Source organism: Ictalurus furcatus, chromosome 27, assembly GCF_023375685.1.
Source record: "Ictalurus furcatus strain D&B chromosome 27, Billie_1.0, whole genome shotgun sequence".
NCBI classification, from domain to species: Eukaryota; Metazoa; Chordata; class Actinopteri; order Siluriformes; family Ictaluridae; genus Ictalurus; species Ictalurus furcatus.
In genome coordinates, this window is record NC_071281.1 from 8,715,346 (window position 1) to 8,730,310 (window position 14,965).

The 14,965-nt window shown below is 37.9% G+C and overlaps 1 protein-coding gene across 2 annotated transcripts in view; it reads left to right on the forward strand.

Annotated features, from left to right (window-relative positions):
• ppip5k1a (diphosphoinositol pentakisphosphate kinase 1a) overlaps nt 1-11,324 on the forward strand; it is a 37,873-nt gene extending 26,549 nt beyond the window's left edge. Inside the window, exons 27-31 of one of the 2 annotated variants that reach the window (XM_053617250.1) lie at nt 3,881-4,060; nt 6,191-6,328; nt 6,457-6,570; nt 7,895-8,454; nt 9,665-11,324. In XM_053617250.1, coding sequence (XP_053473225.1) covers nt 3,881-4,060; nt 6,191-6,328; nt 6,457-6,570; nt 7,895-8,454; nt 9,665-9,751 — 1,079 coding nt within the window. In that variant the 3' untranslated portion in view covers nt 9,752-11,324. The remainder of the gene's footprint in view (nt 1-3,880; nt 4,061-6,190; nt 6,329-6,456; nt 6,571-7,894; nt 8,455-9,664) is intronic. The other variant, XM_053617251.1, reaches the window with a different exon arrangement.
• The last annotated feature ends 3,641 nt before the right edge of the window (nt 11,325-14,965 follow it).

Sequence of the window (14,965 nt, forward strand, 5' to 3'; positions counted from 1 at the left end):
AGTCCTTCCCACAGAACACTCATGGTTATTACGTTAATAATCATGGTGAAATATTATATTGTTGCAGTTTGGAAGCCCTTTTTCAAGCTACGTTACTCTGAAGCTAGTATTCTGCCTTTAAAATTGTTAATAGGGGAAAGGTTAGCCTGTTATTTCTTTCTCCAGATCACTGTTGATTTTGATATATTTATTAATATCATGCAACTGAATATTGACGAATAATACTGAACATCCTTAAGTAATGTTGTTCACATTAACCTAGCCAGTGCAATAGGCTATATTTGTTTGGCAATCATTGACCATAATTACCCATTTGTGCTTAATTATATTTAACTAATGAGTGTTTATACCATGGCCACTGAAATAGTCATTTCTGATTGGCAGGTGTGGCATAGGGTCACATTAAGTAAATCTCATCCAACAGTGAATAGACTCGTCGTGTAAGATTTTAGCCATGTAGCTATGGCAACAAGCATAAATGACAGCTTTCGATATCTGTACATTTATGCTTCCTTATTGCTGGTGCTTAATGAAAATAACAAAAATAGATGACAGGCAAAGAATTTAATCAGCTTTACTGTTTGGATAGCATCAAATATGGAAGAAGTGATAACCGGCTGAATTAGTGCTAAAGATGCAAAAATAGGTCAGTTCTAAATCTGGTCATGCAAATGTTTTTATACATGCTATAAGCATTGTGCTGTATACTGATATATATAATCTACTCATCATATATTTTGCCTATAGGTGGGCCAGTATGTTTCATATACAGTTTTCAGTATATCTTGGATTTATAATGGTAATGTGTTAGGAGTGTAATCGTTTAATGCATTAATTGATTTGGGGAAAAAATAAATCCTAAAAAATCGACTTTACAGGAATGATTTAAGGATGTGAGTGATATGAGTGTGATACAATGCTGTGTCAGCTCTTATATCTCTACAGTACCCTTAGCCTTACGCTGCTTTGTATCTATAGCGCATTTTAGGATGTGATTAAAGATGCAGCGTAGTGCTGCTGTACATTTCCCACACACTCTCTCTCTCTCTCTCTCTCTCTCTCTCTCACACACACACACACACACACACACACACACACACTCTCTCTTTCTCCCTCTCTCGCTCTCTCTTTTTCTCTTTCACTCACACACACACACACACACACACAAACACACACCGCATGCCACACAGTCCTTCTGAAGTAGGTTGTGAACTCAAACAGTATAAACACTACATGTATATGATTTTACTTACCTAATACAGTGTAACAGTCCAATACCGAGTATCAACATAAAACGTTGGATCGATATCAGTTCGGATTTGACACGTTTTCTGATTTTATCCTCTTATGCTGCGAACGCATCCTAACTGACACGACACAGATCTTGCACATGATTGTAAGACAACTTGTGTTATATCATGCCCTTATCTCTGCCATGATTTATCTTAGTAACAGAAGCTTTCACAGAGTCTGGTTATGGTCAGGATGTTTGGACTGAATCAGTATCAGCTGATATCAGAGCTTTGAATATCAGAATAATATTAAGGTTCCATGACATTATGACTATTTGTAGGAGTGGTGTGTCTGACACTGTTTGTTAGTTTTGCATGTTTGTCTGGTGAGATGTCGGCAGTTACAAATGAAGACACATACAGTACTGTGCAATAGTCTTAGGCACATGCAAAAAAAAAAAAAAAAAAAAAATGCTGTACAGCAAAGATGCCTTCGAACATAATGAAATTAAATGTTTCTACATTTAAAACTATATATATATATATATATATATATATATATATATATATATATATATATATATATATACACACACACACATATATATATATATAAACATATAAATGAAACAAAGTCGATATTTGGTGTGTCAACCATTTGCTTTAAAAAAGAATTATTGGTAGTCTCGGGTACAATTTGTGAAGTTTTGTAAGGAAATGAGCTGTAAGTTTTATTCAGCATCTTGCAGAACCAGCCAAGGTTCTTCTGGAGATGTTGACTGTCGCACTTGCTTCTTACTTTTGCAGCAAAATCCAGCAGCTTTCATTATATTTTTTGTCTGAAAAGTGTCTCTTACATAACATGCTGCTTTCTTTGATGAAATACAGAAAAATGTTTGTAACATTTAATTTTGTGCTGGAAAACTGATGTTTGGGATTCTACAATGTTTTTGCACTGACTCAATAATGTATAGTCATAAAATAAAAATCTAAAAATAAAGTCATAAAATAAAAATCTATAACAAACTTTGTACTAAAACAAATAGGGTACCTAAGACTTCTGCACAGTACTGTATACCTATAGTTTTACGTCAATCTTTAAGTTTTGCCAGCAGTATCAAAATCAGTAATATTCGTCCAAATATGTGATTTCGGTCCCATTAGTACTTCTGTGGAATTTCTAGCGATTGTCTGAGATCTGTTTAATAAAACGAATTGGTATCTGTTTGACCACGAGTTATTGGAATTTTTATTTGTATAGTGTCCTGGGAAAATCTTCACATGGTAAAATTTAGACTTTACTGAACTGTGTTTCTCTTTTGCATGTATATCAACCACAACTAATGTTCCAGCATGTTAAATTCTGGTTACCGCCCAAAGTGAAAAAAATTGCTTTTAAAGATTCCATTCCCACTGCAGCACAAGAGCACCGTGGACAGTCTGTAATTGATTAAAAAACCGTAAGTGATTAGTTTTGTCTGTTTTGCTATGGCACGTAACTATCCAACATCTTGATCAAAGTGATCTATGTGAGGAATTTGCTTAGTTTTAGACATTTTAGACCTCTTTAGCTAAACTATCACTGCATTTGTTAAATTACCCTAACCAACATTATCTTTGCAGAAAAGCAATGCAGGAATAGTCCAAGCAAGATTAAAAAGATTTTAAATCCATTTCCATGTCATTTTGGTGAAATATATTTATGGTTTCCTAAAGTTGAGCTATCAAAGTATGTTATAGGCAGAAAAAAACCTACAGTATTTTGGCCAAAACTAGGTTTTTGGGGTTTTTTTCCAGCAACCACCAACATCCAACATATTGTAGGACAAACTTTTTGTTAGTGTTTTTTTTTATTTTGATTTTTATCTACTTTGGGTAGCAGCTGGATTCAGTCATTTTAGATTTGCTGCAGCTAGTCTGAGTTATAACAATGTCTTACTTGCATTAGAAATGTGTTTATTTGAACGAATTAAAGGACACACGCTGATGTTAGCCTCTGATGGTGAATAGTATTTTATTCTATGACAAATTTAGAATTCAGCTATGTTGATCAAATGAATCAGCAAGGTGAAACTGTCACAAGAAGATGCATCACCTTGACCTTGCTGGAGGAGAGAGAATAAGCAATGTTATTTTGTTTAGGAATGTCATGACTAAGTAATTGATGTCAATTGTAGGCTGACTTAAAAAATATATATATATTAATATTTTTGATCTCTAGGAATACAAATAGTGAATTTTCTTTCCTCTTCATGTCAGTTAAATATTTCATTTTGTTACATTGATTCATAGTTCCTTGTGGTCTGTTGGCATATTGGGTTAATCCAGAGACTCCAGCATATAGCTAATGACTTTTAGCTCCATATGGAGCCATACTCCTGTTAAATAAAGGCAGTTGACTATGACAGACTACAACTTTGCTACAGTCTGCTTAGTTATGCACTTTGTGGTTTTGATTGAGTATGTTTGGTCAGACAAAGGCTTGTTGTGTGAAGGTTTATACCCCTTTATACCCTTTTGCTCTTAATGCTCTTCTTGAATATATGCAGTTTTAAGACCAGTCCCTCTTCCAGGCTGTCACATTTTATCACATCAGCCCACTCCCACCCTCCTCCCTGCTCTTCCACGCTCTGCCTCTTCTTCTTCAGAGCCGCTGGAGGAACAGCAGGTAGCCCAGCTTCTCCGGGGCTTCTCCACAGACCCAAATATCCGCCACTCGCTCTTTCTGGACAGCACTCTGGCCCACCACCTTCACCAGTGCTACTACCACCTGCGCCTCTTCCGAAACTGGCTAATCTCCGGCCAGGACCCCTTAGAGTACCTATACGGTTAGCCCTGCTGCAACATAACGTGCCCTGGCCTGCCTTGCACTGTGCTGCACTTAAACTGGCGTGTCATTGCTACCCCAGCTTCGCCTTCCATACTGCTTGTGTTGGGCATGTGTAATGCTTGCTGTTTTTTGCTGTTGTTTTGCTTATGCAGCAAATGAGTAATGTATCCTAGTACAGTTTAAAAGCAGCGGTTATTGTCGTGATTAAGCTTTCAGACCTGGGTGGTGTTTGACTGAAGTGTCATTCTGATGAGTGCTGACTGTACAAAGTCTGCTGCATGTTGGTGGATTTGGAACTCAGCTACATTGAACGGTATGCAGGTTTGTGTGTCTAAATGTTTGAGCAGGATCAAATGAGGCCCAGAGATTAAACACTATATCTCCTACACCTGCCAGATGATACTGACTGAAGTGAAGGCAGGAGAATCTGTTCCATTTGATATGGTTCTGTTCTACAATTGAAGATGCATTTACTCTAATATGTTAAAGAAATATTTCAGTTAAAAATGATACTTACCCATTTTTCCACTTACCCAAAACATTGTCAGTTATTCAGACTGTGTTTGATATCTTACATTTGCTTTTTATTAGTTTTGCACTTGAGCTACAGGACTAATACTGATAAAAAGTAAAGGAAATATATCGCAACCAAAGTCTTGTCTACAGAAACAGTCTTGGACAACCATTAGCTATCCAAAGTGCCCTTGAGGAACCCCTTTTTTCTATGTAGACTCGTTTCCTGGAAGGAAAGCCCTCTGTAGGATTATACATACAGTGGACATAAAAAGTCTACATACCCCTGTTAAGATTGTTGGTTTTTGTGATGTAAAAAAATATATGAAACCAATATAAACCATGTCAGATGCTCTTTTTCCACCTTTAACACTTTTAATATATAGCGTCCTCCACTAATAAATTGAGACAGCTTATCACTCAAAATCAAGATCGCTTTTCAGTCAAGATCAATGTTTTGGACTTGCCCAGTCCAGCTCTAAATCCTATGGAAAACTTCTGGAATGACCTGTAGAGAGCTGTGTAGATCAGATCGCTCAGGGATCTCAGTGGGAGATTGCGATCAGGACCCTTGTGCTTTTTTTTTTTTTTTGCTTTTTTTCTCCTCCAAGGAAGAGTGGAATAAAATTGCTAGATCAAGAAGCTGGTAGACTCCTACCCCCCAAAATTTTAAGCACTTAAATTTAGTTGGTTGCTTTATCACAGTAAAGGTGGAAAAAAGATCTGATGTGATTGATATTGGTTTCATTTTTTTTTTTTTTACAAAAACCTGCCATTTTTACAGGGGTGCGTAGACTTTTTATATCCATTGTACCTTTAGAGGTTTCCTAAGAATCGTCAAATTGTCACATTCATATTTCAAATTATACCATTAGGCTACAAAATAAAATAAAACACATTTTAAATAAACCCTGTTTATTTTATTATATTTCAAATAAACAGTTATAATATACTTTCAGATTTCTGCTGTAATTCTGCCTTCAAATTTTGTTCCACCCTGCCTAAGAAGGACGAACAAATTGCTGAAAATATTGGTTAATATAGAGTGTCCCAAGCAGCTTTAGTGAGTCTTTGTGACACTAGTTAAGAAACAGATTTGAGGGGTTTTTTTAAGTATATATTTACAGAAAAGATTTTGGGAGAGATGAGCTTCCGTTACTGGTTGGTGTGATTTTGTTTTAACCTCGCTATTAATTCTGACTGTGTTTAATTAATCATCTACATAAACTAAGAGAAAGTCCATTTTGCTCTTGTTGTGGTTGATTTTTTTTTGTCATTTGGTAGCAACAGTAGATAACATGCTTGAATGGTAGCTACTACATGTAATGTTTAGAGAATTTCAGTAGATATAACGTGCTTGAATGTGTGTGATTAGTTAACACCATCTCTTCTGAGTTTGGAAATTTTGTGTGTGTGTTTGTGTGTGTGTCAGACATTGCCTGTGATTCTCTTACTAACCAGTATGTGGTGGAAATTTACGTGTGTATGTGTGTGTGTGTGTGTGTGTGTGTGTGTGTGTGTGTGGTTGGTTTTTGTTCCTCACATACTGTGTCTCAACTCACACAGATTGCATTATGGGTATACTGTGTTCTCTTGTGTCTTTTCCGCTCTGTAGGATTTGAAGGCTGCTCCATGGTGCCCTCTATCTACCCACTGGAGACACTGCACAACTCGCTCTCACTCAAACAGGTGGACAGGTTCCTGACAGCAGTGTGTGAGAACGCAGGCTACTCGCACACTAGAACCACTAGAGGTAGTGGATAATATCTACAATATTAGCATATTGTTCAATTAATCAGCTTTTGTGCTGCGGATGATTCATTGCTCACCCTATTAATTTGAAAGGTCGGTATGTTTAAACATGTCCGCTGTTCTCTGCAGCGCTCTCAGCTATGTTTGACTCTCAGAACCAGCCCTCGGTGGACTCGTATATTCCTCAGAGAGTGCTGTCGACCTCTGCGTCTCTACGCCAACGCTCCGAGCGTCCTCCCTGGTGTGAGTACCACACCACTTGGGTCTCCTAACCTTCAAACACACCCATAATCTTCTCACAAACAGCTCCCTCAGTTGCACGTAAAGCCCCTGTCAACATTTTCCTAATTTACCTGATTACTTTTTTTAGATGAACTATTGACTGAAAAAACACAATGGGTCATGCTGTTAATAAAAGATGTCAAGGGGTAATTATCAAAATAATCAAGGACAGGGTGATGTGAATTGAAGCACGTCCAAAGGTTTCTGTTATCTTGTGCATTATAGCAGTCATCCCAGCCTCTCTTATTTCTTTCTTGAAGATTTTTTCCCGCCTCTTTTGGCTGGTCCCGTTTGGGGTCATATTTTGATTCTGGCACAAGTTTTACACCAGATACTCTTCCTGATGCAACCCTCCCCATTTTCCATGCTTGGGACTGGCTCGTGCAACCCTCCAGTGGCTGGGGTCGGCTCCCTAACTGGGAATTGAATCTGGCCCACAGCTATGATACCGCCACATGCTAGCCACTAGGCCACCAGGGGATCTCTTTTTTTCTTCTTCTTCTTCTTTTTTTCTTGAAGATAATAAGACAAAAATGTTATATTAGTGAAAAAAATGTAAAAGTGCAAATACCTCCTGAAGTTTAAAAACTTCAAGTTACCTCAGACAGTTTTGAAGCACTGACACTGGATTCTCCTTACAAATATGCTAAATAAATGTCTTCAGTTTCAACAGTTATAAACTTTTGTTTAAGTGGAGTGCCCACTGAGCAAGTCCCAGGGTTAGCTGTTGCTATAGAAACAATAACATATTAGAATAAGCTTGGCCTGCAGCCAAAACAACTGTCAGAGTCGTGCTGTTATGGGAAATTAATCAACATCTGACCAACCAAAGTCAGTGGTATAAGGATGAATAAATTCTAGTAAAGTATATCGATTTTTAATCTACTCTTTATAAGAAGCTTAATATGTGACGGATTTTTACTGTCACAGAGAATTCTTAGCCTAAAGTAATGTCGATCGAGGCTTTAATGACAGCACAACGTAATCATCAGAATTAACCAGGTTTTATTGTGCATTATTAATTTTTTACGTAAAAAAGCAAAATTTTTCTGTTAAACCCCCTTCTACTCCAATTTTTGTTAAAAAAAATTAGTTGTTTCATTAGTAAGTAAGTTACCTTATGGAAGAAAAAGGCGTTATGATGAATTATGATTAGGAAATGTTAGAAGAGGAGTGACCTGTTAGGTTTTTATGTAGCAGCATGTGGTCTGTATTTGTTACTGTGGCTTACAGCTTTGATGTATTAGAATATTACAGGTTATTGTGTGTGTGTGTTTCTGTGCAGATAGCAGCGGTCCTTCCAGCACGGTGTCTAGCGCAGGTCCCTCGTCTCCCATCACGGCGGACACCTCTCCTCGTTTCAGCTTCAGTGAGAAAGCGGCTCTAACCCCGCAGAGCAGTGAGGAGATCCACTCGTCCTCACATGTTGCCAGCCAGCCTGCTCTTCCGTCCTCCTATCTTCCTGAAAGCCTTCCTTCTGACCCAAGTTTTGTCAATGACCTCCAACCCCAAAGCCCAGACAGACCCGGTGACGTCACCATGGACAGCACAGCATCTACAGACTCGCCGCTTCCAGACGGCCCAGAGTGCGAACAGGCCGAGGAGGCTCAGAGTACCACTGAAGCCGAAATGGACCCCAGTTCTCCCTGCTCTCCTCAAGTTGAACTCAGCATGACCATGGAGTCCTTCTCTAACCTGCCTGGATCTGTGCCTGTGTCTGTGCCAGGGTCTTTACCCGTACTCTTGGAGTTGCGTGAGAGCAGTTCAGAGGCTGGCTCCAGTACCCAGACTCCCCTGAGCCCTGACGAGCCCCAAGAGTTCTTCAACACTCAGGAGACAGTGGAGGTAGGCTTGACATCAATGGTTTTTTTGGTCTTTATTTGCCATTCGTTGCATAACATGGTACAAATGGCTAAAATAAACTGACATTGAACATTATGTGGTCATAATATGAGTTTGCATCTCATATTGGCACCAGAGCTTCCGCTAAGAAATTCTGGTACCAGTCATCGTGCCAAGAAATGATAAAGTTTACCGGACAAACTGGGAAAAAATCCAGTCATCTCATTTCGGTGTTTATTTTGCACTGTAATGTTTTGGACTACGCACAGTTTATGCGATTGTGGGGGCGGGGAGCGTGGTCGAGCATCAGCTGTGGATGGAGAGGCAACAGGTGACGTGTGATTCTGATCTGTGTTGGATTAGCACGAGTTTACTTGTGTGTATTTGTTTGTGCTTTCCGTGCCTCCTGTAATGAGACAGACAGACAGACGACCAGCACAAAGACGTACGTGTGTGTGTGTGTGCGTTCGTGCGTGTGTGGGTGGTTGAATGGATTGAATAATGCAAGCAAATCAGAGTAAACTTTACAAGAGAAGCATGTGGGAAAAATATTTGTACAGAGACCTTACTTTGGTGTACGATTGCGAACGTACTTTGTCTAACGTATGTCTGCTTCATGATAATGTTTTACTGGACATTTTGTTCAACAGGTTTTGAACTTATATTAAAAACTCAAGTAAACTACAATCAGTACAGCTACCGATATAGGTCAAAGTAGTTACGCTTCAAGAAATGTGTAAACACGTGACGCATGTCGGTGTCGAATTTTGCACTAGCAAGCACCATTCACATTTTCTTTGGAAAAAGTCAATTCTAGTTTTAAATTAGCATGCTGCCAGTACTATATAAATGGCAGTTTGATTAACATGACCGCGTTTCTGACACTGCGGTAATATGGGCATAAGAGGTGCTCAAAATTGAATGAAGACTAATTAAATTTGAATTGTAATCTTACTTTTTAATTATTATTTTTAAATTTTCCTTAAATTACATTCAGGTACTTACAACTACATTATAAATAACGGTTGTTAAAATTCTCCTATAACTCCATCCACATCTCGGGCAACTCCAAGGTTGAGAACCAGTGCCCTAGTGGTTAAAAAAAAAAGAACTGAAACTGTATTGGCTTGTTAAATTTACTGTACTTTTTTTTGCATTTGTTAAGAATTTATCCACAAAATAATGACACATCTATGTTTCATGCCATCCTGAGGTGGACGTGTGGAGGAGTGGCACACGGAGCCTCCCTCACCCCGGCACTCCTGTAGAGGTCGGCGCTCCACGTGCATCCGAGTCCTGAAGACGATCGCCCTCTAGACACACAGCTTGCATGCTAATCCATGCTAACCCATTCTGGTGCCTCTGTGACTTCATGTTAAGTGCTGTACACCTACTGTAGGTCTCTAAATGCTTCCGGTCAGGAGGTAAAACAGTTGCCTGGTAAGACATTGTGGAAGTAGAGGCTGCATTTCCTGTTGTAGCCTCCTTCTGAAATTCTGCATGTCATTTGTTTCAGTGTGAATTCTTAGCGCACATTTCAGAACTAACCGAACCACAGATTTCCCCATCGACTTGGTGTCACATTGAGAACTTTACCTGCCTGTGGCTGTCTGTTAATGTGGCTATACGTGCAATATAAATGGACAGTGACCAAGTGATCAACTCTGTAAAGTGCACTGAGTCCATGCTGTTTGGGTTTTTGTTTTGAGTATCTTTGCCATTTCCAGCGGTAAAGCCACCTCTTTGTTTGTTGGATATTGGTATTAAATTACAGCAGCACCTAGTACTTTATTGATAAATCTGTATTCATGCAGTTGGCTGCTATTTTGCATACATTTGATAGGCCACATTTTATTGCAAATTTACTTTTCTTACCTAATACACAGCGTGGACAAGAACAGAAGACTGATATTGTAGCCTACTGACGATTTTTATTTATTTCATTTTTTTTTCTGCCAAAGCTTTCAGTACCACAGTGATAACTTATTAAATGGTAAGGAACTACATATCTATGTACTATACATATATTTATCATTTAATGCAAAGCATATTTTTTAATATAGAAACATAAATGAATAAATTGTCTTATCTTTTATCAATTTTATATTTTTCTAAAAACATACAGTACCGCCACAGTTTTGACTAAGGAGTAAGCTCTTATCACAACAAGTTCAGGTTTATTTCCCCCTAGCTTTGTAGCTTTCAGCTCTTAAATTTAAAAAGAAAAGAAAAGAAAGAAAATGCTCATTTTCTACCATAGACACTCGCTGTGCTCGCTTATCTCAGCTGACGTTTCTGACATTTTATTCGATTTGTTTTTACTGTACATACAAAGCTTACCGATGAAATAAAATCTTATTTAATGTCACTCAGTAAATATGCTGCTGCTCAGATGTTTGCACTGTAAAATGCTATATTGACTATTGACACAAGCAGATGAATAGTCACATAAAAGGAGGAATAGTGATTAAGTGCATTTCTTGTTGATTTGTATCTGAACTATAGATGATGCACATTAGTGTGGTGTATAAAATGTCTGACTTGAGCTTTTCTACTTTGACTGACTTATAGGTTTGTCTAATACTACTATTACACCATTGTATACAGAAACTGGGAAAATGTTTATTTGATGTACTGACATTTCATTGTAGTAATTTCCACAGATATAATGTATTATTACCCAGTGGGAGATTATTTTGAATTAAGGTTTATTTGTTTCATAATCGCTGACATATTAAATAATTTTAAGTACATTGTATTTGTAGTGCTGCTGGTGCTATGTTTGCAGTCCGCGTAGTCTTAATATATGTGTAATTTTCAGTGTTCCAGTAGAAGTCATAAAAAATGTTCTGAATAAAAGTTGATGTATGCTACTCTGTGTGTCTTTAATTACTGAGTGCCTTTTATAATGAAAATGGCAGATGGAGAGTATAATACTGTGTGTTTGTGTATAATAATGATCTTTGTGCAGGTTACAGCCTGAGAAGATTGAAGAGTAATGATCTATTAATTGTCATCTGTGTCATAACAAAATGGAGTGCTGAGAGTAGCAGTGTGTAATGGTGTGCGATTCCTATAATGATGTCTGCAACCTTAGGTCAAGTGTGTTTTTTTTGGGGGGGGGGGTTCACAGAGAGCGGAAAAGATGTCCATATGCGAAATTCATAAATATATCATTAGTTCATAAATTGTTCAGCCTCAGTCAGCTGGAGAAATATAAAAATAAAAAATAGAGATGGCACTATATCGGTTTCTTTTCCCATACCAATACTGACTCCTTGAGCTGATATTGATGCCTGTCTGTTTGTTAAAAGCCAGTAGTTACTAAGCTTCATTTTTTCTTTTAACTAAAGCTCTTCACAGTTAAACTTATCATTATAGTTACACTATATACGCCAAGGTTTGTGGCCATAACACTCGTATGTGGTTCTTCTCCAAACTGTTGCCACAAAGTTGGAAACACAATTGTATAGGATGTCTTTGTATGCTGTAGCATCACAATTTCCCAGTGTATAATAAGTATAATGAAGTATAAATATAATAAAATCAGTCAAGTCTCTTTATATAGTCCTCTCCAAAACTATTGGAACGGCAAGGCCAGTTCATTTGTCTGTACTGTACACAAAAGACATTTGGGTTTGAGATCAAAAGATGGATATGAGATGAGTTTAGGATTTCAGCATTTATTTCCTGCTGTTTACATCTAGATGCGTTAAACAACATAGAACCTTTTGTATCAGACCACCCAATTTTTAGGCGAGCGAACAGATAATTTTGAGGTACGTTAAAGTGAATAACACTTCATTTTTGGTTGCATATCCCTTGCCTGCAATAACTGCATCAAGCCTGTGACTCTCTGACATCACCAAATTGATGGTTTCTTCTGTTGCAATGCTTTTCCAGGTTTTTTTTTTTTTACTGCAACCTCTTTCAGTTGCTGTTTGTTTCAGGGGGTTTCACTCTTCAGGAGGTGGAATGTATGCTCAATTAGGTTAAGGTCTGGTGATTGACTTGGCCAGTCTAAAACCTTCCACTTTTGGTGGTGTGTTTTGGATCGTCGTCTTGCTGCATGATGAAGTTCCTCCCGATTAATTAGGATGCGTTTCTCTGTAAATTGAAAGACAAAATGTTCCTGTAAACTTTTGAATTCATTTCACACACGATGCTACCATCCGGAGTTCCATCATCAGTAAAGATTAGTGGGCCTGTTCCAGAAGCAGCCATGCAAGCCCAAGCCATGACACTACCTCCACCATGCTTCACATTTGAGCTTGTATGTTTTGGATCATGAGCAGATCCTTTCTTTCAGCCTTTCCATCACTTTGGTAGAGGTTAATCTTGGTTCGAGAACTTTTCAGGCTCATATCTGTATTTTTTTGCAAATTCCAATCTGGCTTTCTGATTCTTACTGCTGATGAGTGGTTTGCATCTTGTGGTATGGCCTTTATATTTCTGATCTTGAGGTCTTCTTTGAACGGTGGATTGTGATACCTTCACCCCTGTCTTGTGGAGGTTGTTGGTGATGTCGCTGACTATTGTTTTTGTGTTTTACTTCACGACTCTCACAATGTTTCTGTCATCAGCTGTTGTTTTCCTTGGCCGACCCATTCGGTGTCTGTTGCTCAGTACACCAGTGGTTTCTTTTGCTGGACATTCCAAATTGTTGTATTGGCTATGCTCAATGTTCGTGCAATGCCTCTGATTGAATTTCCCTCTTGGTCTTGTTGTTTCAATAGTCTTGGAGAGGATTGTATGTAAACATTTCCAATTCCAATCTTTGCCATTTGTTAGAGGATTGGATATCCGTTTTACTATTCATGATAATGAAAACCCAATTACAGAGTCAATAAAAATTTTATCAAGTGAGTTTTCTATGTTTGGTGTTTTTTGGTACTTGGTTAGTGCGAGAATTAAGGCTGTGCTACACAATAAATATTTTGATAAAACCATTTTTAGGTTTACTTCTTAAATATATTAGATTGGATTTTGGATTTATCTCAATCTATTCAGAAGAATCCATGCAGAAGAGGGATGTGAAGCATAACTGATGCTACAAAATGGTCTATAGCGAGTTGTTAGCACTAGCATATTTCTGCTAAAGAGGTTTCCAAATTGATAAATCTTCACAGGTTGCATGCTTTAAGATCCTGTCAGCCTGTTAACTAGTCTCAGCCATCAGACAGGTTTTGATTTTGCTTTGTCATGTTCTTGGTTTTCCTGTTATGTTTCCAAATTTGTGTTTTTGGTGTTTTGATGTGTTTTGCATTTACAGGCCACCATACATAATACTACTTGATGCAATTTCATTTAGGAGCCATGTTAAGGGAAATTTCCAGGCTGGTTTTTGTTCCCAGTTCACCCCTGATACAAATCCCATCTCAGTGTTAATCGTATCAGCAGCTGCCAACCAAAATGTTGAATTTATTGTTACTCACAGAACAGTGAGGCTCTGTTTTTGGTACAGCCACTCTACCCAGCACTGCAATTTTACCCAAACACAAGAGCTTTGTTCCTCCCCATTCATTGCTGAGTAAAAAAAAAAAAGAACAGCCATGTAGGATTGGGGTGTGATGGGCTCGGATGAATAATAGTGATCCAGTGACCCAGACGGTGATATCGCAGTCCTTTGTCTTCAGTCTTTGCCAACTGACATTCTGTAGTAGGTGGGTGCCAACGCTATCGTTGTACTATAACAGTGTTTCACTTGTTTACATAAGATTCATGTGTTTGGGTGTGAAAACATTATCACTGTCTAGTGAGAATGTGCCTGTGAATAGGTATAGAATAGTAGTGTAACACAATGTACTATGATGATCACTAGTACACAGGAGAAGCTGCAGAGAAAATTTTGTTTTGTCTCTGACTGTGATCTTCTTGTAACAGATATGCAAAATTTGCTTGGTAACACTGTGATCTTGTACCCATGATATAACTGGTACTCCTGAATCATTTTATGCTGGATAATAATTAATATGTTCTAACCTATTCATATAACTTTATTAATTTAAGCAATGCTTTCTCGTATGAAAATTACAAAGCCGTTACACAGAAGTAATGTTTCCTGTCATCTCCTCCATAAAACATTATTTGTCTCCAGGATTTGATTTAGTACTCCAGTCGACAAAGTGAATTTTCTTCCAGATTATGTCTCCTTCTTTATAATCAAAAGACACCTCATTCTTTATCAGTGTCTTCTCATCTAATTATTTACTGTATGGCTATTTCTATGCGTAGTCCTCTTCCCTGTGCTTGCCCAAATCCCACAGAGCAAAGACAGCTCACAACACTCCCAATATTTCCTTATTGTATTGCGTTAAGCTAAAAAACAAAGAGGTCTTTCAGGTCTCCTATAATCTTATGGATTGACTTACTGACTTATTCTAGAAGCACTGAGTCTTTTCTCTATGGGATTTGGCCTTGCTATAATATATCAATTGAACACTTAACATTTTCAGTGTCTCAGACGCTGTGAAACATTTCAACGACTGTATTTTATTGGAGATCACCAGGTTTA